This window comes from Euprymna scolopes, chromosome 34 (assembly GCF_053919585.1).
Source record: "Euprymna scolopes isolate OS-2025 chromosome 34, ASM5391958v1, whole genome shotgun sequence".
Taxonomy (NCBI): Eukaryota; Metazoa; Mollusca; class Cephalopoda; order Sepiida; family Sepiolidae; genus Euprymna; species Euprymna scolopes.
The window spans coordinates 19538560-19566462 of NC_136515.1; the positions used below are offsets into that span (position 1 = coordinate 19538560).

Here is a 27903-nt window from a genome sequence, read left to right on the forward strand (position 1 = left end):
TTTCTTTTTTTTTTCTTTTTTTTGCAGGAATTTAATTCCATAACAATCAGAACCGTAATATAATTTAAAATATCTTTTTTTCTTTTTTTTTCATTTTTTTGCAGGAATTTAATTCCATAACAATCAGAACCGTAATATAATTTAAAATATCTTTTTTTCTTTTTTTTTTCTTTTTTTTGCAGGAATTTAATTCCATAACAATCAGAACCGTAATATAATTTAAAATATCTTTTTTTCTTTTTTTTTTTTTTTTTTTGCTCGAATTTAATTCCATAACAATCAGAACCGTAATATAATTTAAAATATCTTTTTTTCTTTTTTTTTTCTTTTTTTTGCAGGAATTTAATTCCATAACAATCAGAACCGTAATATAATTTAAAATATCTTTTTTTCTTTTTTTTTTCTTTTTTTTGCAGGAATTTAATTCCATAACAATCAGAACCGTAATATAATTTAAAATATCTTTTTTTCTTTTTTTTTTCTTTTTTTTTGCAGGAATTTAATTCCATAACAATCAGAACCGTAATATAATTTAAAATATCTTTTTTTTCTTTTTTTTTTTCTTTTTTTTGCAGGAATTTAATTCCATAACAATCAGAACCGTAATATAATTTAAAATATCTTTTTTTTCTTTTTTTTGCAGGAATTTAATTCCATAACAATCAGAACCGTAATATAATTTAAAATATCTTTTTTTCTTTTTTTTTTTCTTTTTTTTGCAGGAATTTAATTCCATAACAATCAGAACCGTAATATAATTTAAAATATCTTTTTTTTCTTTTTTTTGCAGGAATTTAATTCCATAACAATCAGAACCGTAATATAATTTAAAATATCTTTTTTTCTTTTTTTTTTTCTTTTTTTTGCAGGAATTTAATTCCATAACAATCAGAACTGTAATATAATTTAAAATATCTTTTTTTCTTTTTTTTTTTCTTTTTTTTGCAGGAATTTAATTCCATAACAATCAGAACCGTAATATAATTTAAAATATCTTTTTTTTCTTTTTTTTTTCTTTTTTTTGCAGGAATTTAATTCCATAACAATCAGAACCGTAATATAATTTAAAATATCTTTTTTTCTTTTTTTTTTCTTTTTTTTGCAGGAATTTAATTCCATAACAATCAGAACCGTAATATAATTTAAAATATCTTTTTTTTCTTTTTTTTTTCTTTTTTTTGCAGGAATTTAATTCCATAACAATCAGAACCATAATATAATTTAAAATATCTTTTTTTCTTTTTTTTTTCTTTTTTTTGCAGGAATTTAATTCCATAACAATCAGAACTGTAATATAATTTAAAATATCTTTTTTTTTTTTTTTTTTTTTTTTTTTTTTTGCAGGAATTTAATTCCATAACAATCAATACTGTAATATAATTTAAAATATCTTTTTTTAAATTTTTTATTTATTTATTTATTTTTTTTACAGGTGCAGGAATTTAATTCCATAGCAATGTCAGAATCCGAAGATGAAGCTGCATTTCGAAGTGCAGATGAAGATGTGGAGGAGAATAAAGTTGACGCAAAGGACAAGAAGCCATCATTAGAGAGCTCTTCTCTCATGAAAGACAATAAAGTATTATCCAGTATGGAATTTGACCAAAATGCGAAGACGTCAAACAAGAACACGAGGAAAAAGAAAAAGAAAAACAAACAAGCTAAGTCGAACGAGGAAGAAATAAGCGTTGAGAAATTATCTTTTGAAAGTTCGGACAGTATCATTTCTACAGAAAGCGCTTCTCTTCAAGTTGACAACATGCATTCGTCAAAGCCAGATCTTGAAGAAATACGCATCACAGATGAAAGTGATGAGAGTAATCGGACTAGCAGAAATAACTTGTTCCATGATGGTGGTGGCAGTCCGAAAGAGCTTTTGGAGGAGGAGACGGAAAAGGGAACAGAAGCAGCAGATTTGGAAGATGAAGAAGTTAAAGAATCTCGTGATACGACGTGTGCTGATTCACAGATGTGTGACCAAAAATCAGAAACGGTAAGAAGAACTGCCTTTGGCTGAAATTCTTTGAATTATTCCGTTGGTCAATGAATGCTCTTTGTTATTTTTTTCTCAGTTTTTCTGTGTGGTCTTGTCACCCAAATTTCTTAACCCGTATGATTCTCTTTCAAAAAAAGCTTGTTACTAGTGAATGCATTGCAGAGGGGCCTGATGCTGTTTAGAATGCGTCTAGTATGTGTTGCGGTGTCGTTTGATACGACACAACTGGTCGCACATGCCTTAATCAAGGGCAGCCTTGAGTGTGCATACGTTCGTATGTTACTTACTAACTATGAAAGTGTACACATTTATGCCATTATGGCTGCTAACAAAGGGGAGGTAACTATTTTAATACATTGTAAGTGATAGATATGTCCTTGCAGAAGGCACTGACAGCTGCTTTTGTAAATTAAGTTATTTGTTCCTGTTTCATTTTTTGTGCCATATTCATTATTCCATCCATCCATCCATAGCCTTGAGTCCCTGGAGGGGCATAGGCTATCTACAACTTTGTAGATTCTTTTGTAGCAAGGAGTTATTTTTTTCAGGGTGAGGGTGCTGGCCCCACACCAAACCTTCCCAGTAGGTACATACAGCGCCTAGCCTTCCCAAATGGTCACCCATCTGGTACTGGCCAGGCTCAACATTGCTTAACTTCAGTGATCTGGTGTGTCAACGTGATTGTGCCATACTCTTTCATGATTATTGTTTATCAATAAAATTTTTAGTAAAAAATATGTTTAGGTTGTTTCCTATACTTTCTGAATTGGAAAAAGAATTGCAAAAATTTTTTAAAGTTTCTCCAAATAATTTGGTTAAAATAATTAAATATTCAGATTCTACAATCCCTAAATGCCCTTCCTACCAAATTTCAGAAATATTGAATGTGTGGAAGTATTTTTTTGAAAATTTTATAAAATACTGAAATTTCGTGGCGTTTTGTGGCATAAATTTAGAAGCAAAATATGCCAATTTTACACACACCCCTAAAATCCGAACAGTAAGGTTTAGGACCAAATAATTTGGCAAATTTTCCTAACTCATGAAGTGGAATATTTGTGCCAAATTTCAAGTAATTCGGTGACCTAAAACTATATCCGATGGTGAGGCCCCATCTTGCGGGCCTTGGGGAGTGTGGAGCCACCCTTTAATTGCCATTGCTCCCAGGTCCACTCTGACCCGGAGTGGTAGTACCTGTTAGGGTCCCAACTATGGGTTGAATAGAATCTGACTTAAAAAAAAAATATACTCCATTAAAAATCGTTCCTCAAAATAACTAGATTCGGCATTAAATAACCTGAAAAAGGTTGATATGTCATAAAACAAAAACAACCAACCAACCAAGTCGATGTCGGTGGGTGTAATGGCCTGGTGAATTGACATGGAATGACCCCCTAGCTTGTCACATGTTTTTACAATACTTTCCTGAGTGGCTTCCGGGCCTTGATAAGTGGTGATCACCGTTTAAAAAAAAAAAAAGATAGAACGAAAAGATAGATAAAAAGATAAGAGACACGCATATCATTTATTGTCGTTAAATTTCAACAGATTTTTCTGAATTTTGACGTTTAGAAGGCTGATAAGTCAACATTGATCTGACCTTTTTCAGCCTGGCTGCTTTTGTCTTTTGTCAAGAACCTGTCAATCTGAGTCAAGCAAAGAGTTGCTATATTAATCATGTTTTCCGTAACACTTTTTTTCAAATTTACCTGTCTCCCCCACAAGAACAAGGAAATACAGGCTTTTAAATGCCAGAACTGCTATCTGTCCCTATCTCTGCGGCTTGCATAGACATGTGGACAAACATAATTTAGAGATATCATTTTTAAAAGACATCTATGCTACACAGAAAAGCATTTTCCAATAAAAAAAATGATAGGGTTATCAGAGCGTAGTTCCATTCTCATACCAAGAATTTAAATGTAAGCCTCATTGTTAAGATATAAATGTAGTTGCCCCTCAGTGCAGAAATAAACAGGATTGATACACCATCTCAGTGGTAATTCTGTTCATATCCATGCATGTTTTGCAGCTGCACTTGTTTAATCCCATGAGTGCTATGCAGTGATACATCGTCATCCACATTGAACTAACCTATCTCTAGCCAGGTCTTTGTTTATCTCTCTTTCTCTCTAATTCAATTTTATTGATTCTTTCTCTATAAACTCAACTCTTATACTACTACGAACCTAAAAACTCTCATCCATTCTTTCAATGTGGCCATACCATTGGAGTCTCCTGCCTTGCACATTTCTCCCTATGCTGTCCAGACTCGATCTTCCTCTGAGATCATCAGTCTGTCTTTAAGACTCACATTGTCATTCTCATACCATTTCTCTCTTTTCAGTGTAGAACCATTCTTGTAATAGAAAAATGGTCCAAAAAGAAATGGCAAAAGAAAGAACTCTATTAGAGAGAAAAGAATATCCAATTGTGAATATTAAATGTAGTTGTTCCAAGCAAAAATTGGTAGCATCAATCCAGTCAGAGAAGCTTTTTCATTACGTAGATAAGAGTACTCTGTAATTTATTCGTAACAAGTCGCAGCATGAATTTATTTTTCTCTATGGAATTGTATATCTTGAAAATATAATTTTAAGAATCTCAGATTTTTATTTATGTTTTTGGGTTTGTTTTTTTTAAATTTTTTTTTTAAGTGTTCCATATCAGTCTTTTCTCTTTGCCGATTTAGAAAATATGCATTGCCTTCTTGGAAGTGGAGGTGTGTGAAAAAAAGCAATTCTTTCATAGAAAAAAGAAAATTATCCAATTGCGAATATCAAATATAGTTGATTGGCAGCAACAATCCAATTAGATAAGCTTTGAATTGTAAAGAATTCCAGGTAAAGAATGGTAATATTGATCCAGTCAGGATCAGCAGTGGCCCTCTTCTCCTGTCAAGACGTAAAGCTATGAATAAAAAAATTTGAAAGAAATTACAGATATTTTATATAGCAATTCTGTACCTGACTTGTTCATTCTTATCACCCCTGGCTATAAATATAATCGTCCAAATATTTGTGATCATAACTAGCAAAATTATGCCAAAAATATTGCAACCGAAGAAAATATTGTAAAATTAGGGACACCAACACATTATTATAGATTGATCAAGATACCTTGGTCAATAAGTTCAACGATATTAACCGATATTCTTAAATATCCTAAAAATTTCACTTACCGCAATTCAAATTTTGATTTGCAATCCATCAAAATAAAGGCAACTACTGGGCCCATAACCTCTTGATTGGAGAACATTTCTTGTAATAGAAAAATTATCAAAAAAGGGATGACAAAAAAAAAGTATTCAATCACAAATATTGAATGCAGTTGGCTCAAGCAAAAATCAGCAGTATCAATCCACTCAGAGAATCTTTGAATTGTAAAGAATACTAGGTAAAGGATGGTAGGATTATTCCAATCGGGATCAGCAATGGCCCTTTTTTTCTGTGTAATAACAAAAAACTATAACTGAAAAAAATTGAAGAGACTGAGTATATTTTATATTGCGCTTCTGATATCGGATTGGTTCGTTTTTATCACCCCTGGCTATAAATATGGTTGTTTTCAAGTCTAACGTAAACAAGTTCTTGATGAGCCGTCCCCTTAAGTAATCCAATTTACCAAATTTCCACGACTAGCGATTACTACAATATTGTCCCATTGATTACCATACACCCATTAAACCCTATCCTCGAGTTGTCTCTTGGCCTTGAAAGGTGGTGACTCCTTTATAAAAAAAAACAAACTTCGTGATCATGTGCAACATTTTGCCAAACATATCACAACAAGATGTAATCATATTCCCAAAGAAATCTTAAATCTTTCAGTTAAGTAGACTTGTTATTGTAACCAATATAACCTTTCTTTTCGATATTTTCGTTTTTTAATGTCTTGATTAAACTGTACAAGTACCTACTATTGTAACCAATGTTTTATTTATTTTCCAGCAATCACAGCAGTCAAGTTGGGGTTGGGCAAAGTGGGGTTCCTCAATTATTGGAGCGGCTGCCTCTTCTGTTACGACTTTCACAACGCAATTAGGTAAGTCAAAAGACCTTGTATTTGTTTTTTGTTTTTTTAGGGTTGATGTGTTATGAAGCAAACCATTACAATCAACATTGCGTCTGTTAAGTTTGCAGGTTGAAACAAGTAACGTAGAAAGCAATACAAATGACGACCCAACAAACAAAGGTAGATCAAATAAGAAGTGTATTAGGAAAAGGTATATTTACACGATATTTACATAATGGTGTCAAATAAGAGAGTCTTTGCTGGAGAAACATATCTGCTCTCGGCGGCCTTCGGTGGCTTCTGGTGAACACACACTCAGACTAACTGAGTCTTCCTATTTATGTGTAATTACTATCCACATATGCAAATGAATGTGTGCCACCACAACAGCGTCTTAGATTGAAAAAAATTGTATGTTGATTTTAAAAATTGAGGCAGTAATTTACAAAAAAAAATTGAAGCAAAGCCTAAAAATATGTTGGTTTTTTTTTTTTTAAACTTAATTTTGAATGTTTTTGTTTGTTTTACGACAGTCACTTAACTATATATGTGCTAATATTTTTTCTTTCATAATATACTTTTTATTTTGTCTTACACTTGTTTCGTCAAATGGCGTACGAACACCAAACACTGATCAGAGACAGTTAATATTTTCCTCAGAAAAACCAAGCAGTTCTAATTTTTTATTTTAGAAAAAAGAGAGAAAGAGAAAGAGAAGGGGATTGGTAGAGATAGATTCTTAGATTTCATGTAGATTCTGTAACTTTTTCAGTAAAGTCATTTAGCTCGGTATTACTGGATAAATATTTCATGTAATCCAATTCTCCATCGCTAAAGGAAACATTCGAGTCATTCTTGATCCCTGTACATACACACAAGATCACAATTATGTGGGTGTATTCCAGGTTTCGATACTTGAACCGTTATTATTCCTAATCTCCATAATCAATCTCTGATGCAATTGTGTCTGAAATGCACATGATGCCAACTGTGATCTTGAAAATCTGAGGCAGCTGATGGAAGACAGAGAAATCTGGAGAGAGAGAGAGAGAGAGTCACATTGGTTCGGGCAAGGAGCCCAACCAGATAGATATTGTATTTTATTTTGTTCAAGGATACTGTCTGGTGTATTTACTTTGACAAGGAAAAATTTTCATTTTCGAAAGCTCAGATTAAAATAACTTAAATTAATTTTAACAAACACATTATGATTTTGTATAAACAAAAAAGTCAACAACTTTATTTTTTTTTTATTTGGCCTTATCCAATATGAAATGTTTCCATTATTTTTCTTTCTAATTAAAATTAAAACAATTTTCTGTAGGTGATGGCGTCAATACGATCATAGATACAGTTGAGTCTGGTTTATCGGTTGTCCCGACACCTGAAGAACTCGCTCGTGAGGCAAAAGAAGCTGAAAATATAAATTCAAATGTTGAGCAAGGTAAGAATTCTTCTCTTCTCTTTTACAAGGGGTGTTCCGAAGATAATGTCTCCTTTTTTTTTTATTCTGCCTAAATGGATCAGAGGGGATTGCACATTGCATTGTTATGATGACTGTACTTACACATTCATTATCTGAAAGTTGCATCTCTCTGCCGCAGATATTTATGGTGTAAGACTCTAAGAAAGCAACTCCTGTCGTGGACATGCATCAGACACAGAGATGTGTCATTGAATGTCTCCATTCAGAAAAAAAATTGAACCGATCAACTTTCACCAGCATCTGTTGAGAATTTTCAAAGCTGCTGCAGTTGATGCCAGCACAGTTAGGAGATGGGTTCATTGATGGTGACAGATGTGAGTGACAAAGCACACTCCAGACTTTTACGACTGAGGTATCTAAAGAAGCTGGCAAAAGTGCGTTGAGAATTCTGGTAACTATGTAGAAAAATATAATTTGGAGCACAAAGGGTTGTTCGTTTTTTTGTTTTTTGTTTTACATAGGCATCACCACATCATCAAGGCCAAGAGGCCACTCAAGGATAAGGGTTAAAGAGTGTACAGTAGAAATTGGACAATATAGTAATCATTAGTAATGAAAATTCGGTAAATTTGATAACTTATATGGAACGGCTCATCAAGAACTTATTTACGTTAGACTTGAACACAACCATATTGTTGTCAGCCGGAAAGCAGGAAAACGGAAGACAATTCCACAGGCGTGCAGTTCTAAGAAAGAAGCTTTGTTCATGGAATCTACGTTTAGGTTTAGGCACAGATAAAGAGTGGGGGGAATTATTGATAGTGTTTTCAGCTACACAAGTGTTTCTTGTGAAAGTTTGGCGAGGGCGGGGACCATAGATTGAAGCTCAGTCAAACAATTTCCATGAAAATAACGATACAGCAGAGACAAACTTTCAACATCTCTTCTGTGAGATAGAGGTTGCAAGGAAGAGAAAAGGACATCTACGAGGCTCGTTCTAATGTTACGACTTAACATCTTCGTAGCTCTTCAATTTGTTTTAGTTAAAAAAATAGGAGGCCTTACTTTTGAAACAACCCTGTAATTAGAATGTAGATTCAAAGGCATTAATCCACACTGGTGAACCTCTATCCATTTAGCTGCATAGCTCATTCCTCATCTCCAAGAAACCATCGTGAAGATCAACTGGAGACAGATTCCACATGATCTCTCTGCAGCAGTTATCTCCAAGACAACGTAAGTCACCCCCGCCATCCCACCCCCATTTACCAGAGATGTCCAAATCTCAAACTATCTAGATAACTTTCTTTTTTTCTTTTTTTTTTTTTTTTTGCAAGGTGGTCACCACTTATCAAGGCCCGGAAGCCACTCTGGGATAAGGGTTATTGCATGTACAGTACATTAGTATTGGAGATTTGATAAAGTGTCTTACTTAAGGGGACAATTCATCAGCAATTTTTTTATGTTGGACTTGAAGACATCCAGGTTGTAGTCAGGTGGGAAACAGGCAAACGGAACAGAGTTCCACAAGCCTGCACTTCTAAGAAAGAAGCTTTGTTCATGGAATCTACGTTTTGGTTTTGGCACAGATAAAGAGTTGGGAAAATTTTTGACAGTGGTTTCAGCTAGACGAGTGTTTTTCGTGTAAGATTGGCGAGGGAGGGGACCAGAGATTGAAGCTCAGACGGGAATGTTTCATACTAATGAAACCAGTTTTTGGTTCCCTGATAAAAGGAGGGTGGACCTGTAAATTCACCCTTGTCTGTTTCGTCTGTCCGCACTTTTCTCAATAACTACGCCTTGGAATTTTTGGAAATTTAGCACAAACATTAAACATGATATGAGTAAAAAAGTAACAGAATGGATTTTCTGGAAAAACTCCGGCTGCCTCCCTAGGGATGCCTTTCCGGTTAAAATGGTTAAAATTGACACTTTTGTGCTTATTAAAAAAAAATGGATGCCTTGGATTTTTATAAAACTTTCTGAAAAGTTGTAATTAACTGATTTCTATATAATTTTGTTTGTCTATACTTCGCGATAACTCTTGGGTGTGTCCTAAGGGCTCTTTTAAGGCTAATAAAAAGCACTCTATTTTGGGGACTATTTTACCATATTTGTACAAAATTTTCTGTGTATGTCTATTTAGCAGTTTTGCATGGTGCTAAACTCAAATTTAAATATGTTAAGGCCTTGGGGACTTTTGGGGCTAATTAGGGCAAGAGGGCAAATGATGGACTTAGTCATTTCTTTTTTTGCATGGTACAGAACTCAAATTTACATGTTAAGGCCTAAAACTGCACCATTTATTCATTTTTACCAGGATTTGACGTCCCCTGGAGACTTTTGGGGCTAATGGGGGGGGGCTAATACTGAACTTAGTCATATTTTTATGCCATGTTCACTGTGCATTCACGGGGGACCATGCATGCTTCACTTGTTTCTCTATTGTCTATTGTCTATGGGAGCCAAATTGTTACGGCATCTTCTGTTGCCAGAGTTGTGGCAATGTAAGTTTCGAATCCCACATCGCCATAGTAAGCCAGTAATAATCACAACAAACACAGTAGCGTTGTTAACAAAAAGCGTATTAACAAAAGTATGTTACATAAGTACACGTCATGGTTCTGAAGCCATAACTGCCACAAATTGTTACCAAATAATATGTTAGATATTTATAGTCTTTGGGTAAGTCCATTATCCTAATAAAGCTATATTAGTTTACCCTATTACAATCTATACTCCTATAAATTTGGGGTGTTTTTGTGTACTGATATTCATATTAAAAACCCTTTTTTTTATTTAAAAAGAAAATACAACTTTGTTATATATGGGTCATGGAATTGCATTCACTGGCCAAAGATCTAGCTAATTTGCATATTCTTTTAAACATTCAGTTTAATTAATTCCCTATTAGTTTTTTCAGTTTTCTTATGGGATGATCATCTTTAGTTAACTATTACGTGTAATTATATTCATGCAGATATTCTACATGATTTATACTTGCGTAATATTTGTGTAAATAGGTTATAGTAAACACAAACATCTTTCTATATATTTATGTATGTGTATATATATTTGTTTAAAAAAATTTGCCTATCAAACTCCTCTGTCAGCTTTTGGTCTGCAGACATGAAACTTAATATATAGAGTATTCAAACCCATGCATAACTTTATATTTGGGTTTAGCCAGGGAAAATTGGTAAAAAAGTGAAAATCAAAAAATGGAATTTGCCAGGTGAAGGTTGAACGATGGCATTACGAATATGCATGCATAACGTAGTAGCTATTGGTTCGTGTTTTAATTTTTAGCCTTGTAGCAAACATATTTTCATAGCTCAGGCATTAACGTCAAAGGGAAAAGTAAATTGTAAGCTAAACGTTTTCGTTTTGATTCTCGGTGGTGACGTATAAGTCATTTTTTTTTTTTTTTTAATTTAAATCATTACTATATATTGGGTCCAATATAATAATAAATACGAAATCTGCATTAATCAAAATATCATATTTAAGCGTATTTTATGACCGGGCAATGCCGGGTAGCTTGCTAGTATATTAATATTTTTATAAATAAACATTTTTACCTACAGCAACAGTTGAGGTAACAGGTTTAGTTTAGAGGGACGGAAGCTTTAAAAAATGGACTTGCGAGAGGGATAAAGACCTAGGTTAGTTTGGAAATCAATTTTTCTTAAAGCTGTCCAGTGCATGCCAGCATGTAAAACGAATACGATGATGATGATGGTGTTTAATTTCAGCATTTTTTTGTCGAAATTTCTTCTAGATGCTGATCACTCTCCCGCTGATACAACTGATGACATAAATAAGTCTGAAGAAACATATACCGATTCGGCCAATGCTACAGGATGGTGGTCTGGATGGGGAGGCGTTTCAAAAATTACTGGAGCCGTTCAAGAAAAGGTCAGTTCTGTGCTTTATTTTCTACTCACAGAAACGTTATCTTTCAGAACTTTTTTAAATGACTATTTGTCCTGGAAGTTTACCGCTCAGTGTCTGAAATGAATATGCTTGAACCAGGTTCACCTGAATTAATAAAAACAAAGGTGCTTGTTAAGATCCAGTTGACAGATCGATCTTATCAAATATGTTGTTTTGAACAAAAACAATATTACATTTTGTGATACCAAAAATAGTAATATATCCAAAAATTATGGAAAATCATTGAGTAGAAATTTATTACTTTACGGAAAGTAATTTTTATGGAAAATTGGATAAAATCACATTTTTATTAGACAATAGCGAGGGGTATCCGGCATTGCCCGGGTGTTTTGAGGTGTGTGTGGAATCTCGGGGGGGGGGGGGTAAAAAAAATGTTTTGGTAGGTAAGTATGAGGATCGAACCCGAACCCTTGAGGCAAAGTTGGAAATTAAAGTGTAAAAAAAAACATGCGACGTTAACCATTGCCCCACCGCGAGATGCTAACGGAAACACGTTTGAATTTATTTAATTACTTGGATTTGGCAGGTGCCTGTTTTAATGCGTTAATGAGGTCAAGTTTGACTGCGGGATAGTATTTCATTTACTGCGGGAACGCTTCCCAAGATGTTATAGGAAAAAGACTAACCCACATGCGGCGAGCGACAAATGTTGAATATATATCTTTCCAAAGTCGAGCAAATTAAATAGACAGGCGAGCTTCGTTGTTAACTCTGAGATATTACGATTTATATGTGATATAAAAAGTTTTAAAAAGTTGTGAACCGACTGACCGCTTCTCTGAAAAAAGCCTTTTGTAGACATACAGAAAAAGCAAACACACATACAAACATACATACATTTTCGCTTTTATATTTATAGATTATAAAATAGATAGTAGGAGTCTACACACTGGGGACATAACTCCAAAACGAATATTTTAGATTACTTGTGCCATGCTAAAAACACAATAGCAGTTGCTCTACTCAATGAATTTTCGTAATTTTTAGATATGTTACTATTTTCAACATGACAATTAAATAAGTAATATTGTTTTTGCTTAAAACGATATACAGTGTAACTCGAATATAACAGACCCGAATATAAGAAAAACAGATAAAAGAAATATTTTCTCTGGTCCCAAATTAGAGCTTGTGTTAGTGTACAGTGTAATCCGGATATAAGAAACCCAGATATAATAAGAGAGCTACAGGGCCCCCACCCCCCAAAAGCTCTAATATCTGGGTTACACTGTATTAAAAAAAATTGATTTATTGATTATAGCTTAACAAGCACTGAAACAAATAATCTTTTGGACCAATAAGAGGACTATCTGAATTTAGTCGAAATGGCCTTTCTGAAGCCACCTTAACACCATATAAGTCCAGATTTTTCCTTCAATAAACAGTTGAGACAAAAAAAATCAGACAGTATAGATTATTCGTCGAGAAATACCATATGATTTAATTTTTGCGAGAAGCCCTTCATACTAGACCTTGTCAAATGCTTTTGATATGCCAAGAGCTTCAGCCCTAGCTTTTCCTGCATTATCCAGTGCATGTAATATGCATTCAGAGGCGATGGTTACATATCCATACTACTGGGTAGAAAGAAGTTTTACAAAATGGCGGACGAGCACTGGATTGATTAATGACTCAAGCAAAGAGTGGAAGAAATTGTCAAGATGATAATTGAGCGGGTCTGTTCTTCTTGAATACTCGTACCATAGAGGTAATTTTCCAGCCATCAAGGAAGCAAGACTTGGCTAGGTATTTGTCAAAGAGTTTGGAGAGGATAGGGGCTAGCTCAGTGGAGCATTTCTTAATTAGTATAGCAAGGATGAGACCAGACACGTTTTGTCTATGTTTTTACATGAGAAGAGGTGATTTTCAGGTTTACAAGTGTGGCTTTTGTCCACAAAAGGAAATTTGGGAGGGAGTAGTTTGTGGGGTTTAAGATGGAGTTGGAGGTGAACCGCCAGGCAGGCAGTTCAGCTTTCTCAGTTGTTGTTGGATAGAAGGGAAATTGTGAATTCAACACGCTATCATAAATTTTCCAGAAATCACAAGTTCCTAATTTTTGCAACTCTATATGTTTCCTAGTCACTTTGGTGCACCTTGTTTTAGCTGCAATTATTTCATTCTTACGATTATTTCATTCTTATGATTATTTCATTTTTACGATTATTTCATTTTTACGATTATTTCTGGCTTCTTATAAACGTTTGTGTACTTATACTTATGCCGAATAAATTTGTAGAATGCATGCTGCTTTTGTGCAATGGCAATGGCAGCTGTAGTAGTGATCAAAGGAAGATAACCCTTGTGTGTTTTTATTTTTTATTTGTAGAGCAAGAATCTTGTCTCTGGAAGTTTGGATGTTCTTGAATCTCTTGGGCGCAAAACCTTTGATGCAATCAACGAGCATGATCGAACAGTGTTACGCGAGAAGACAAAGATGCTTTTTGAACGCGGAGAATCACCTCAGTTGACAGATTTATTAAAAGAAGCAAAAGAGCAGACGGAAATCCAAGAAAAAATTGCCAAGGAAAACGAAGAAGCGTTGAAATCGGACTTTGCTACGTTATTTGAAGACTATCAAGGTACGGACCATTTCGGTTCCTTAATTTACCGAAATCCTTTACAGTTAGGGCCTCATAGAAAAAGCACCTCATAATCTTTTTAAATACTTACATTTTTAAAGATGTTTTTGGCCTTGAAGTAATAACTTTTTTAGCTCCTTACATCAATATACTTCATGCATTATCTGGAGCGATTTCCATTTAAAAAAAATATATATTGAAGCATGTGTGACAAGGGTCCCTGGCATTATTAGAGGTCATCTTGGATGACAATAGTGTCTTCGGAGTTTGCCAAGCATCATACCAACATTTGAGTATACAAGTTTTTTTTTTTTCAATTTTCTAAATCATTTTTTTCTAACTGGGGATGGGCCATCCTACCAGATGTCAGACATTCACTTGCTATCTCATACATTCCAGGTCCTGGATATGACCTAAAACTATATCCGATGGTGAGGCCCCACCTTGCGGGCTTTGGGGAGTGTGGAGCCACCCTTTAATTGCCATTGCTCTCAGGTCCACTCTGACCCGGAGTGGTAGTACCTGTTAGGGTTCCAACTATGAGTTAAATAGAATCTGACATAAAAAGAATATACTCCGTTAAAAATCGTTCTTCAAAATAACTAGATTCGGCATTAAATAATCTGAAAAAGGTTAATATGCCGTAAAACGAAAACAACCAACCATACATTCCAACTAAGAAATCTTTTTAAGATTCTAACCGTCCCTTTAGGTGCAATTATTTGAATCTCTGTTGCACTTGGTTCACCGGGTATATTTGCCAGGTAGTTTTTTAAATTCTTTTTCATGAGTCCAGTTGCTCCTATAATTACTGGAATAACAGAAATCTTCCCTTGCTATTACGTTATCTTTTCCATCTCAGCTCTGTTTAACCCAGCATCATTGGGGATACTAACTTCTACTAAGGTTGTTTCTTTCTCCTTGTCCCATATGATGACACTTTTGAGTTAACACATTCATGTTAAAACTTGCTAGTTTTAGGAAATGACGAATACATATTGAAACAAAAACAGAGAAAGAAAGAAACTTATTGGAGTCATTTGCTTTTTAATGCTTATGTAATCGCTTCTCAGTCTCACGACACGCGTATTGTTTTAGCAATTAATAACCCAAAAGGGTTGATGTGGCGTAAAGCAGTCTGAGCCAGCTTTATATTTCAAATTTCAAAAAATATTTTTCACATGCTTTTGTTTTTTAGGCCAGGCTCACATGGACGCTCTTCAGCTTCTTTCGCAGCAAAGTGAAGCGAAACTTGGTTTCATGCTCGAATCGTTGTCACCAAATTCTGAAAGTGAAGCACAAGTGCGGTCGCAGTTGTTGTCGTTGAAAGACGCTTTCGAAATTACCATCGAAGATGAAGGTCAGGCTTTTACTATATAATTACAAGATGCCAGAACAAACATACGTATCTGAGTCTTCTATGAATTTTCTTTTTTTTTTCTGGCGTTATATTATAATGTGAATGACTGCATATTTTCAAATGGAAGAACAAAGGTTTTTAATTCGTCTCTCTCAAGAAGCCATGCGAACAAGACATAGCCAATTAGACGATTATCTGTCTGCCTGTGTCACTTATTTCATTAAGTTGGGAAGTAAATAATTAACAAAGATAACATTAGTCTCTCCCTTTCTCCTAAGTATATTCTCTCCAAATAAAACCTTGAAGAAAAGCAAATGTCTCCTTGTATCTTTCCTGCATGAAAGTGAAGCACAAGGGCAATCACAGTTGTTGACATTGAAAGACGCTTTTGAAATTACCATCAAAGATGAAGGTTGGGGCTTTTCTTTTAATTTTTTGAAACTTCTTTGAGCTTTCTTCCGATAATTTGGATGAATATTCTCGGCTGTTATATTTATGATACTATATAGATACAAGATGGCTGCCGGAACAAACACACAATGCTAAGTCTTCTATGAATTTTTTTTTTTTTATTTCTCCGCTGTTTTGACAGGGGCAGAGGTCAAGCCCTCTAGACCAATGGTTCTCAATCATTTTTTAATCATGACTTTCTTTTCTTCTTAATGTATTTTGGTGAACCCTTATAGCTTATTTTATTTTTCAGTAATGTAAAGAAAATCAACAGTTTATCTTGAAGGAGGATTGAACCGATATTAATGTTACATGTACCATGGAGGTCCACATGGATCCCGGTTGAGAACCATTGCTCTAGACAAAACAGTTGAATGATGAATGCGAATAACATCATGTTTTCAAAAGGTTTTTAATTAGTTTCTCTCAGGAAGCCATGCAAATGAGACATATTTCTGTCCGTTTGCATCACTTATTTTGTTAACTTAGGCAGTTCTTAAACAATTAACAAAGATAACATTATTCTCTCCAAATAAAACCTTGAAGAAAACTCAGTGAATGTCTCCTTGAATCTTGGTCCTGGATATGACCTTAAACTACATCCAGTGGTGAGGCCCCAGCTTGTGGGCTTTGCGGAGTGTGGAGCCACCCTTTAATTGCCATTGCTCCCAGGTCCGCTCTAACCCGGAGTGGTAGTACCTGTTAGGGTCTCAACTATGGGTTAAATAGAAACCAACTTGAAAACAACAAATAGATTCTATTAAAAAATCTTTCTTCAAAATCTTTGAATTCGGCATTAAATAACCTGAAAAGGGTTGATATGCCGTAAAACAAAAAAAAACAACCAACCCACCTTGAATCTTTCCTGCATGAAAAGTTTTATTCATCTAAGTTAAACAAATAAGACGATCAGCAGCTACCTAATGTAAAGAAGTGCCAAGCATATAAAAGACAGCACATATAAACAAGATTTTTATTTGGTTTATTGAATGCTCACTAATGAAAACATTACAATTACACACAGGAAAGGGAGTGTGTATGTGTTGTGGAGATGGTATTTTCAAGTGAGAGAAAACTAAGGTTTTCTGATCAATCTTTCTTAGGAAGCCATGCACACGAGACATGACTCATGAAGTAAAAAACTGATAATCTCAGTGGATGTTACTGATGCCTTTATCCTAGCATCACTCGTTTCATTAAGTTAGAAAGTTAAATTCAAAAAGTAAATAATTAAGATAACATTAGTCCCTCTCTCCTGAGTCAACTCTGTCCAAATAAAACCTTTAAGAAAACTCAGCGAATGCCTCTTTGTGTCTTTTCTGCATGAAAGAAGTTTTATTCTTCTAGCAACACTGATAATGAATTATAACCAGAAGAAAAAAAGAAAGCAGAAGTGAATCCTGCAATGAACACTAGATGAGACAATGACCTATAAACACTGGCACGTGTGTATATAGATTTCTTTTATTTGTTGTTGGAATTATTACAGCTTTAACCGCCGGCCCCTCCTCTATGTAACACTATGTAACTGCAATTTAATAATACCATCCTAATTTTTTTACCATTTAAAAGAAGCTTTTTTTCCTGAAATTTTTGATATTTATTCATTATTAAATAAATTTGTTTTGTAACTAATCTGTGCTTCAGCCTTCTCAGATGTATCTGATAGCAGATGGTATCGCACTCTGCCATCACATGCATCTACTTTAAAATTTGGTGCTTATGCATTTTTGTTGGAATTATTTTTTAAAAATTCAAGCAAGCAATGTATGTGTAGTGTTATTAATTGTAGCATCTTTTAATATTATATTCATTTCTTTACTGTTTAATTGTAATTCTTAGACGTGTTATCAGTTATATGAGACTTATCTTCTCCAATATGAATGATTTAGGATGTAAAAGTGCCTTCAATTGTAAATTTCTTTTACCATTCACAGATGATTTGGACAAAGATCATTTGTTTGCTCGTCTTGTAACGGATCATCTGTCTGAAGTTCACCTTGGAACGCAACCTGATAAATTGAATATGGTAAGTTGACATCTTCTTAGCATGCATGCATACTATGTTTTGTGTTTAGTCTGTGATTATATATATATATATATATATATATATATATATATATATATTAGCTGTACCCGGCCACGCGTTGCTGTGGCTCAGTTTGTTAAAATGGAACACATGTAAAAGTAGAGAAAAGTTTGATTCTTTTTTTCAAGAGAATGTACAAATTATTTATTTTTTTTTAACAGATGTTAAGAAAATAAACAGAAAAATACTTCCATTATTAATTATGCAAAAAAATAAATAAAATGTTGATTTAGTGTTTCAATATGCTTATAAATTACGATAAAACTTGCTGAGTATGCACTGTTTTACGGTTGTTGTAAAAATGGAACGGAAACTTAAATTTCGCTTCGTTTTAATCTTTCTTAATTGTGCCCCCCCCCAAACGAATATAATCAAAACAGTAACATTCAACAATTGTACTTCATGTATATAAAACACAAAATATTTATTAAAAAAATAAAATTAAAAAAAAAAAAAGTTAATAACGAAAGGGAAATAATTCCATTTTTAAACGAAAAAGTCAGCTTACCTAACTTACTGTATTAATGCTAGTTTTTTTAAGCAAGAAAAAAAAAAGTTAAATATCCAGATACGCTACTACAGAACACCGACCACTCTTTGTTTTTTTATAGGTACTTGAGGTCGCTGACAACGAATCTGATAGTCAAACTTGGGGCAAATTTACCGTTTGCATGGTATTTACCCCTGAACCCACGAACTTCTTTCCACCATTTTGCAGCTTCCGTTTATGCTATGCGCATGCACGCTGTAGCATAAATGACGGCTTCACCAAGCAAACTACGTTGGGGGGAAGGGGATTTTTTTTTCCAGGACATAGAATTTTCTAATTTTCAAAAATACATTATAGCGCTTTTTGGGTGGAAAATTTAAAATTAGCTGAAAAAGAAATAAAATAAGAAAAGGAAAGCACACCAAGTTGGAGTGGGGGGGGGGGTAATTTATCTGTTTTTTTTTTTTTGTTTTTTTTTTACCTGGAACATCGAATTTTCAAATTTTCCGTAAGTAACGCACCGACATTTACCAACTAGAACACCATTTAACATTTTCCGAAGATTTTACTTTGTACATTGGGGGCGCGAGCGGGGGGGGGGGGGATGTGATGTTGGCGCGCGGTGAATTTTTAAGTAAAGGGAGGAGTCAAAATGTGTATACACTTTGAGCGTCAGCATTCATTTTGCGCCCACGTGTGGTTAATTTAAATTAAAGTTCGATCACATGGTTACATTATCAATAATCATGTAATTAAACCCATTGAAAATTTACCGATATTGTAAACACATTCTGTTTACATTAAGCCTGTAGTGTTTTTTTAGTGATGCAATGTTGTCAAAACTAAACTTCGGAGGTTGGAATCCCCCCACCCCCCACCTAAAATGTACTTGGAAAAATCGATTTTATAGTGAATGGTTAGTCGAAAAAAAGGTGAAAAACAAAAGAAATAATCAATAAATAATTGTTACCAAAGGCAATAAATGCTACTTTTTTTTTACTTACATGAATGAGTTTATTTTATGTTTTAAAGTATTTTCAAACGCTTTTCTTTATTTTTTAATAATCTAATGCGAGTGTGTGGGTGCCAAATACCTCCAGATTTTCTAGAATTTCCCGCTAGATTGTAAACGAAATCTCCAGATATAGCAGGAAAACCGCTAAATTGTAACACTGGTCACGTGACAGGAAGCGGTAATAAATAATTGTCCCTAAATAAAAAAAATGACCTCTCGGTACAAAGAAATCCACCTATTTATCATAGAAAAATTAAGTATAATGTTATAATTAAAAAGAAATATATAAAAACACACTTGGATATAGTAAACATATTATACCAAAACGTGGAAGCCATCCGTCCAGTGGTTTTTTAGACAATTAATTCCGAACGAACCAACACTTACATTTTTATATATATAGATATTAGTGATGTACAGTATAATCATGTTGACACACCGGTTTCCATCAGATCACCAAAGTTAAGCAACGTTGAGCCTGGCTAGTTGTTAAGTGTTGAGACATTATGTTGAACAAAGATGGCGGCAGTAAATCAAATCCGTGAAGAATCAAATGCAGTTTCGATCTTGAGTGTTAAGTAATTCTTAGTAACAAAGATGGCGGCGAAGAATGAAATGCAGGTTTATGACAGACGACGGCGAACTGATTAAATTAAAAATTCAACATTTTTTATAGTAACTTTTGAAGCTTCTGATTGGTTGGTTATCATAACGGTGGTTATAAAAACGATCGTCGAAATCATTAGTGTCATACCCTCATTAGTAGTCAAACATTTTAACACACCTCCTTCTTAGATATAATGGAAAAGTCCTTTCGGATTCAATTTGATTTGACTTGAGAAAAGGGAAAAAAATAAATAAAAATAAACAAATAAATGAACAAATAAAATAACATTTTTTTTTTTTTTCTTTTTGGTGATGGCTAGGACCAGATGGTTGACCATTTGAAAATTCTAGGCTTTCCGCTTATCTCAGCATTGTTTCCAGTCGTCCTGTACCGTCACTTCACTTGCCACTGGTATTTAACAATGTTGACTCAGGAGAGGTTTGGTTGGAGATTGTGCAACTCTTGCTACAAAAAAAATTTCACACGCAGACACCCTTACCATGAGTATCCATAGTCTGTCAAGACTGAAGGAAGCCTATATCAGTGATGGGACGATTCTAGCATTTTTCTCAATTCCGATACAATTACAGACTCTGATTCTTATGAATCCTAAAATATTTAACTATAAAGTTGTTATTTTTTTTCAATTACCATAAAAAAAAACGTGTTAAATGTGCACATATTTTCTCAAACGTAAAAACACTTTTGTGTGTGGGAGTGATTTATAGATTGTAGCTTTACTCATAGTTTAAAATCAATAAATATTTACTAATAGCAGTGAAAGGTTTTTTTTTAAATAGAATCAAATAAAAAAGATAATTAAAAGAATTGTTTTGGCATTGGAAAATATGTATAAATTTTTTTGATACCCCAAAAAGTTCCGATTTTTCTGTTTCCTGATTCCAATTAATCGTCTTAACACTAATATATATATATATATATATATATATATATATATATATATATATATATATATATATATCCACACACACACATATATATATATCCACACATATCTATATAAAAAGCGAAAATGTATGTATGTATGTTTGTGTGTCTGCTAAAAACTTTCGATAGACAGAACAAAAATTCACAAACTCGGTATCATATTGAAGCTGCATCCTTCGCCCAAAAAATGTCGAAAAAGTGGCCAAAAACGTTAATTTTTTTCACCCCGAAATCGACAATTTTTGAAAGGGGGGGGGGTCAACAAAAAACGTTCTCGCGTGAGGACAACCGGTTCTACGCATGCGTTAGATGACGTCATGACCTGATTTAGTTTAAATAGTTGAAGAACTGACTAAATTTCATGTACGTCGTGTTAGCTCAGTTGGTTAGTGCGTTGGGTCATTATCTAAACGTTTTGGGTTCGAATCGTGGTGTGAGATGTCTTTCTTTTTTTTGTTTTTTTCGATTTTTTAAATTTAAATATTGAACCAGTGTTATTTAAGCCATTTTTCACGTAACGTTCGTTTTTCTGTTTTTTTTTGTTTTTTTTTCTTTGCTTATTCTTAGGTTTTCATTAACACCCACACATCTGACCACACACCCAAAAACACCCGGGTACGCACCAATATTTTAAATTTTAATATCGAAACAGGCCTATTTAAGCCATTTTTCAGATGTTTTTTTTTGGGGGGGGGGAGTTTTTAACGTTCGTTTTTCTGTTTTCTTTTTTGTTTTTTCGATTTTTACATTTAACATCGTTCGTTTGCTTTACGTTAGTTTTTTTTGTGTTTTTTTTTTGATGTTTTGATTACCGCCCCCGCTTTATTTTTCAGATAAGTTTTAACGTTCGTTTTTCTGTTTTCTTTTTTTACGTCGCTTATAACAAACAAACCTGGTCATTGACCTCATTAAAAACGTTCACGCAGAAATGGCTATTGCTTACGTCGTCGTCGTAACGCTCGCACAAAATGTTAACTCTACGACTTCCGTGCGGGCACCTGTCAATTTTGTTCTTACTTAAATAAATGCAAACATCTTTCAGTAACTCATTCTGGCTGGCCGAACGGTTCATGTTTTTTTCACCTTTTATTTTCCAACTTTGCCTCAGGGCTTCGGATTCGATCCTACCAACTTACCAAAACTTTATCCATAGTCTGTCAAGACTAAAGGAAGCTGCCATATATATATATATATGGCATATAGAAGTGATCATGTGTGTGTAGCATGGTCTCTGTCAATTTTTGGTCTACAGACTTGAAACTTGACATATAGAGGATTCAGACTTGTGGAGCAAATTTGATTTGTTTTTTTTTTTAGCCTGTAAAAAAGCAATAGGTTAAAAAATTAATCTATATATCTATAAAAGTGAAAATGTCTGTCTGTCTACATTTCCCTACCAAACTACTCTGTCAATTTTCTGTCAACAGACTCAAGATTTGACATAATGGGTATTGAGATTTGAGAAAATCTTTTTAATCGGTTTTCGGCCAGAAATTTGGCTGTTAAGGGGTTAAAATTCAACAATTTGACCTTTGAAAACTCTACCAAACTCCTCCGCCAATTTTGGGTCTAAACACTTGAAAATATAAATGTAGGTTACTTGGACATGGGTCAAACATTTTTATTTAATTTGAACCCAAAATAATAAATGTAAAAGGGTCAAAATTGGGGTCAAAGTTAAAAAAAAATTGACATCTGCGGTCTCTACCAACTTTTCTCTATGGTAGTTAAGGAAGTCTACAATATAGAAAGGCATTACCGTACATATTCACACTTTTTAATATAAACATATGCACATAAAGTTATGAACAGTACATAGGGCCTGAGCAAAGCCGGGCAGATCTGTTAGTTATTAATAAAAACAGTTTTGCAAAATTGGGCAAAGATTTTCAGTTTTCAGAAAATATTTACCTCCCTTTTTTTACAGTTAGAACTCTCCTGTTTCTTTTTTTTTTATTTTGCAAGACTTAATTTTTGCTAATTGTCTTTAAAAACTAATGTCATTAATAATTAATTTTCTACCTTGTTTTTTGTAATTTTTGGATATTTTCATTACTGTGACATGACAATTGTTTTCACTTGAAATTCAATATTTTAATTTTCGAATTTTGCTACAATAACAAAGAAGAACCCATTTCTCTCCATGCAGCGCATGTCCTCAACCCTTAGGTGACAGATTTCACTCCCATGCATCATCATACTGCATACACATGTCTGATAAACTCTTGGTAATGTTCTGCTGGTTAGTAATTGCAAAATGCAGTTTAATGTCCATTTTAAAAAATTGACTTCTAAACTAACCCATCTTCTTCTCAAGATCATTATCGCTTTCTTTCTGGCACTCCTCCTTCAACTACTAACCCAAGAACTCTTATGCATTCTTTCAATGTGACTAAACCAACAAAGACTCCTGTTCTGCACACATCTCCCTGTACCATAGGTTCTCAGTAGGAGTGAAATTCACCTCCAGGGGTGATATTTCAGTTCTCAGGGGGTGAATTTTCAACAAATTTATGGTTTTAACTTTTTCTTGTTTTTATTTACAAAAGTTGGAGCCCATCATGAGTATCAAAAAAAAAAAAAAAGAAAAAAAGGTGTTTTACTTTTGTGGAATTTTTCTAAATCAATCAATATTTTCAATTTGCATAGAATTTATAAAGTTGCATTATAAACATAATCTATGTAAAGCTGTAAATTTATTTTGAAAGAATAATGAAAAGATTTTTAGTAATATTTGCATATTATTTACAGTGCACTTTTGGAGACTAGCAATCTTGGAAAGAACAGGAAATTGTTTGGGGGGAGGCATTTTTACAAATTGTGAAAAGGGGTGCATGGGCCAAACAAGGTTGAGAACCCCTGCTCTATACTGTCCAGATTTAATCTTCCTCTGAGGTCATCAGATCTAACCCTGTCTTTAAAACTCACATTATACATCCTACTGTATCATTCTCATATTATTTGTCTCCATGCAACACATGTCCTCAACCCTTACTGGACAGGTTTCACTTCCATACATCAATGAATATAAACCTGAGATTCTTTTTTAGGTGATTACATGTAAACTGCCTGAAACAAACAATATTTTTAAATTTTAGGATGGGAGATCATTTACATCATCATATTATCCAGTTTAACGTTTGTTGCATATGCTGGCATGTGTTAGATGGTCTTTAAAACTTGATTGCTCTTCATGCAACGTATGTCCTCAACTCTTGTCAGAGTCGATTTGATTGTTGCATAAATTTAAATATTATTCAGCCAACGGTTATGTTTGTGAACTTCACTGAAATTCTACTGAGGAAATTTTTTTTTTTTTTTTTTGATTAATCAAAAATAATTTTTAATTTGATGTTAATTTAAAAATTTGTTTACATTTTCCTTGACAGTGTCAAGCTTCTGCTCGAAAGTGGATTGCACAGTTTATTGAAAGCCATTCTTCTCTCGATAAAGATACAGACGAGTCAGATGCAAAGGTGAGGACATTTTCCGTACGTGGTGCAATGGATAAAGGCATTGAGTTACAATCAGTTCTAAGTGATTGCCTTGATGGTTTAATCATTGCTGGAATAAAATAAAAAAAAAATATTATTTATAACTAATCTTAGTTTTTGTATTAATAACTATGATGAATTGCGATTTTTGTAATGTTTTTTGTGACTTTTTTTTTTTTTTTGTGACTTTGTGACTTTTTTGTAACTTTTTTAATCTCCCAACAAATGAATGATTGGACTTAGTAATTGACTCCCGTTCATTTGTTCACACTTTTCTCAATAAGCACGCCTTGGATTTTTAAAAATTTTGCACAAACATTAGTCATGGTGCAAGTAAATCTTTGCCAGAATGGATTTTCCAGGATAACTCTGGTTGCTACCCTAGGGGACATTATGGGGTAAAATTGCCCCCCAAATTATTCATCCGTTCATTTGTTCTCAATTTTGTCAATAATTGGATTTTTTTTTTAATTTTGTACAAACAATAGTCATGATGAAAGTAAATTTTTGCCCTCAAATCGTTCATCCGTTCTCACTTTTCTCAATTATTGAATTAAAAAAAAATTTTTGCACAAACATTAGTTATGATGAAAGTAAATTTTTGCCAGAATGGATTTTCAAGGATAACTCTGGTTGCCACCCTAGGGGGCATTATAGGGTAAAATTGCCCCCATTCATTTGTTCACACTTTTCTCAATTATTGGATTTTTTAAAAAATTTTGCACAAACAATAGTCATGATGAAAGTAAATTTACGAGTGCATAGAGGGGGACTTGCATACTTGTCTTGTTCTTAACATTTTATAACTTAAAAACATTTTTTTTATACCTTTCTTTGTAACCTTTTTAGTGATTTTTTTTTCTTGTCTAGAATCCCCCCTCCTATATTAAAAAAAAAAATCTTTATGGTGTACATGATGGAAGAAAGATATCATACTCAAAAAATTACATAAACTTATCAAGTAATTTTATTTTTAACTAAGAAAAACAAATTTTATGAGTAAGATAGGAGCGTCTGTCATGTGTTGCCAAATTGAAAATAATCTCAAGAAACAAAGGGAGATAACTCAACAAAAATTCGAAATTGCAAAACTTTTGTTGTAATGTTTACGAATTCTCATCAATGGTTTAAAAATGATTTTCTTTTATAAAAATAAAACTACTTGATTAATTCATTGATTTTTGGAATATGATAATTTTTGTTTCATCACAGATACATATATCATACTGATTTTTCTCTATCTTTGTTTTTTTAATATAACGGGAATTCTGGACAATAACCAAAAATATTTAAGTAATGTTTTTATTATGTTATTTTGTTAATTTCTTTAAATTTGCAAAATATATATCCAGTAAAAAAATAAATAAATAAAATAGTTTATACTTGCGTAAGATTTAAACTCCAGAAACTACTGCCTTAGTAATGTGCATTCTGCCTATTTTTTTCAACCAATCAATTTTAATATAGAGAGAATTCTGGACAAGAACCAATTTTTACTTTTTTTCTGTATAATTTCATACTCTAAACGTTTGGCACATCCGCAATGACAGCTGAAATCAAGACAATTTTTTATGCAAGATCATAATTGTTATCTCCTCATGAAAACAAAAAAAATGATAAAAATAAATAAAAATCTTTATGATGTACATACCCGTGTTGAAAAGAAAATATTGTACACCAAAAATCATGTAAGTTGATCAGGTATTTTTATTTAAAAAAAGTAAAATTTTATGACCAAACAATGATGGTTCTTCTTCATTATTGTAGTGAAATTCAAAAAATTGAAAAATTGAATTTCAAGTGAATCGAATGGTCTCTATTGAATTCTCATGTCACAGTAATGAAAATATCCAAAAATTACGAAAAAAAAAAACGATGAGGTAGAAAATTAATTATTTATGAAAAGTTTTCAAAGATAATTAGCAAAAATTGAGTTTTGCTAAATTGGCCTAAGATTTTCAGTTTTCAGAAAAGATTTACCTCCCTTTTGTTACAATTAGAACCTTCCTATTTATTCGATTTTTTAATTTTTTAATTTCGCTGAAGAAACACAATGATTGCAATTTTGCCAGACAAAGGGAGATGCAAGCTACTAATTCAAACTACTTTTTTTTAAATTTTAGAAATCCATTCTTAATGTTGGTAGAGAGACATTGGAAAAACCTAAATTAGCTTAAAAACTATTTTCTTTATAAAAATAAAATTACTTCAATAATTTACGTGATTCCTGATGTACAATATTTTTTTTTGATTATGGGTACATAATACAGATTAAAAATTTTTTTTTTTTTCATGAGAGGAGAAAGTTATGGACTAACTCTAAATTTTTGGAATTGTATTTTATGCGATTAGGTGACCTTATCTTCAAAAAGAAAAAAAAAAAAAACTGGGGCATGATAAAGTATGTAGAAACACAAAATGATTGATTATAAGTTAGAAATGTTGAAAATTGAAAATTTAGGGTCAGCTACAAAAGAATCAGTTTCTACCAAATGTGTTTTCTATTTGTAGGATGTTTACACCACAGCTATTCAGTCGATGGCAGAGCTGACTTCCAAGATTATCGAACAATTTCATAAATCGGGTGAACTTATTCTTCTGCAGAAAGATTTGGATAAGAGCATGGAGGACAGGGCAAAAAGTTTGGCCAGGTAATATTTGATTATCCCATATATATATATATATATATATATATATATATATATATTCCGGCAAACATTATTCAAAACAAGAGATACCTTGCTTAATAATTCTTTTTTTCATTTTTTCGATCTTTCGTAAGATTTTTTTAACTTCAAGATGGAAGGTATTTACAAATGTTCCATGGTTCACATGAGCGCTTTCGATTCTTTCTTGAATCATCATCAGGTGGAGATAAATTAAAAATAGAAATGAAATATATAGTTACGAATGATAAAAAGAGTCAATGAAAAGTCGATTAAAATATACATTTACGAGTGATAAAAAAAATAAAAAAAACTTGATTAAAAATTAGGATGATAAAAGGCAATGTTAGTAAAACCAGTTGTATACCGGTTATGCTAAACATTTCAGGACATTATTGCTACTTTCAAAATTAATGCTATTTATAGATGGGTGCTGGGTTTTTATATATAGTGCTTCAAGTATTTTTAATTTTTTACAATTACTTTCTCGTTGCAAAATCCTTGTGTTGTCCACGAGGACCTTTCTAAGATTAGAGGGGGGACAGCAATGTTGATTTGTTAAATGCTGGTATATTGAGCTAGTACTGTTCAAATGCATCGTTAATCGACGGGACAATGTTGTTTTTGTATGTCCAATATGTATATATATAATTCAGTGCCTGTGTGTATTGCTTGTATTTGATTATCTTATATATATATATATATATATATATATATATTTGTGATAGGACGATTCTGATACAAATTTCTGATTCTTTAAAAATCTTTAAATATTTTACTATAAAGTTATTTTTTCCCAAGTACTGTAAAAA

At 33.0% G+C, this 27903-nt stretch overlaps 1 protein-coding gene across 2 annotated transcripts in view; it reads left to right on the forward strand.

Annotated features, from left to right (window-relative positions):
* The window catches only part of LOC145259109 (protein FAM114A2-like), a 63189-nt gene that overhangs the window by 19271 nt on the left and 16015 nt on the right, over positions 1–27903 (forward strand). For both annotated transcript variants that reach the window (XM_080116772.1, XM_080116773.1), the window contains exons 2-10: positions 1433–1993; positions 5947–6040; positions 7335–7454; positions 11218–11354; positions 13720–13972; positions 15171–15332; positions 17720–17811; positions 24321–24407; positions 26937–27076. In XM_080116772.1, coding sequence (XP_079972898.1) covers positions 1457–1993; positions 5947–6040; positions 7335–7454; positions 11218–11354; positions 13720–13972; positions 15171–15332; positions 17720–17811; positions 24321–24407; positions 26937–27076 — 1622 coding nt within the window. In that variant the 5' untranslated portion in view covers positions 1433–1456. The remainder of the gene's footprint in view (positions 1–1432; positions 1994–5946; positions 6041–7334; positions 7455–11217; positions 11355–13719; positions 13973–15170; positions 15333–17719; positions 17812–24320; positions 24408–26936; positions 27077–27903) is intronic.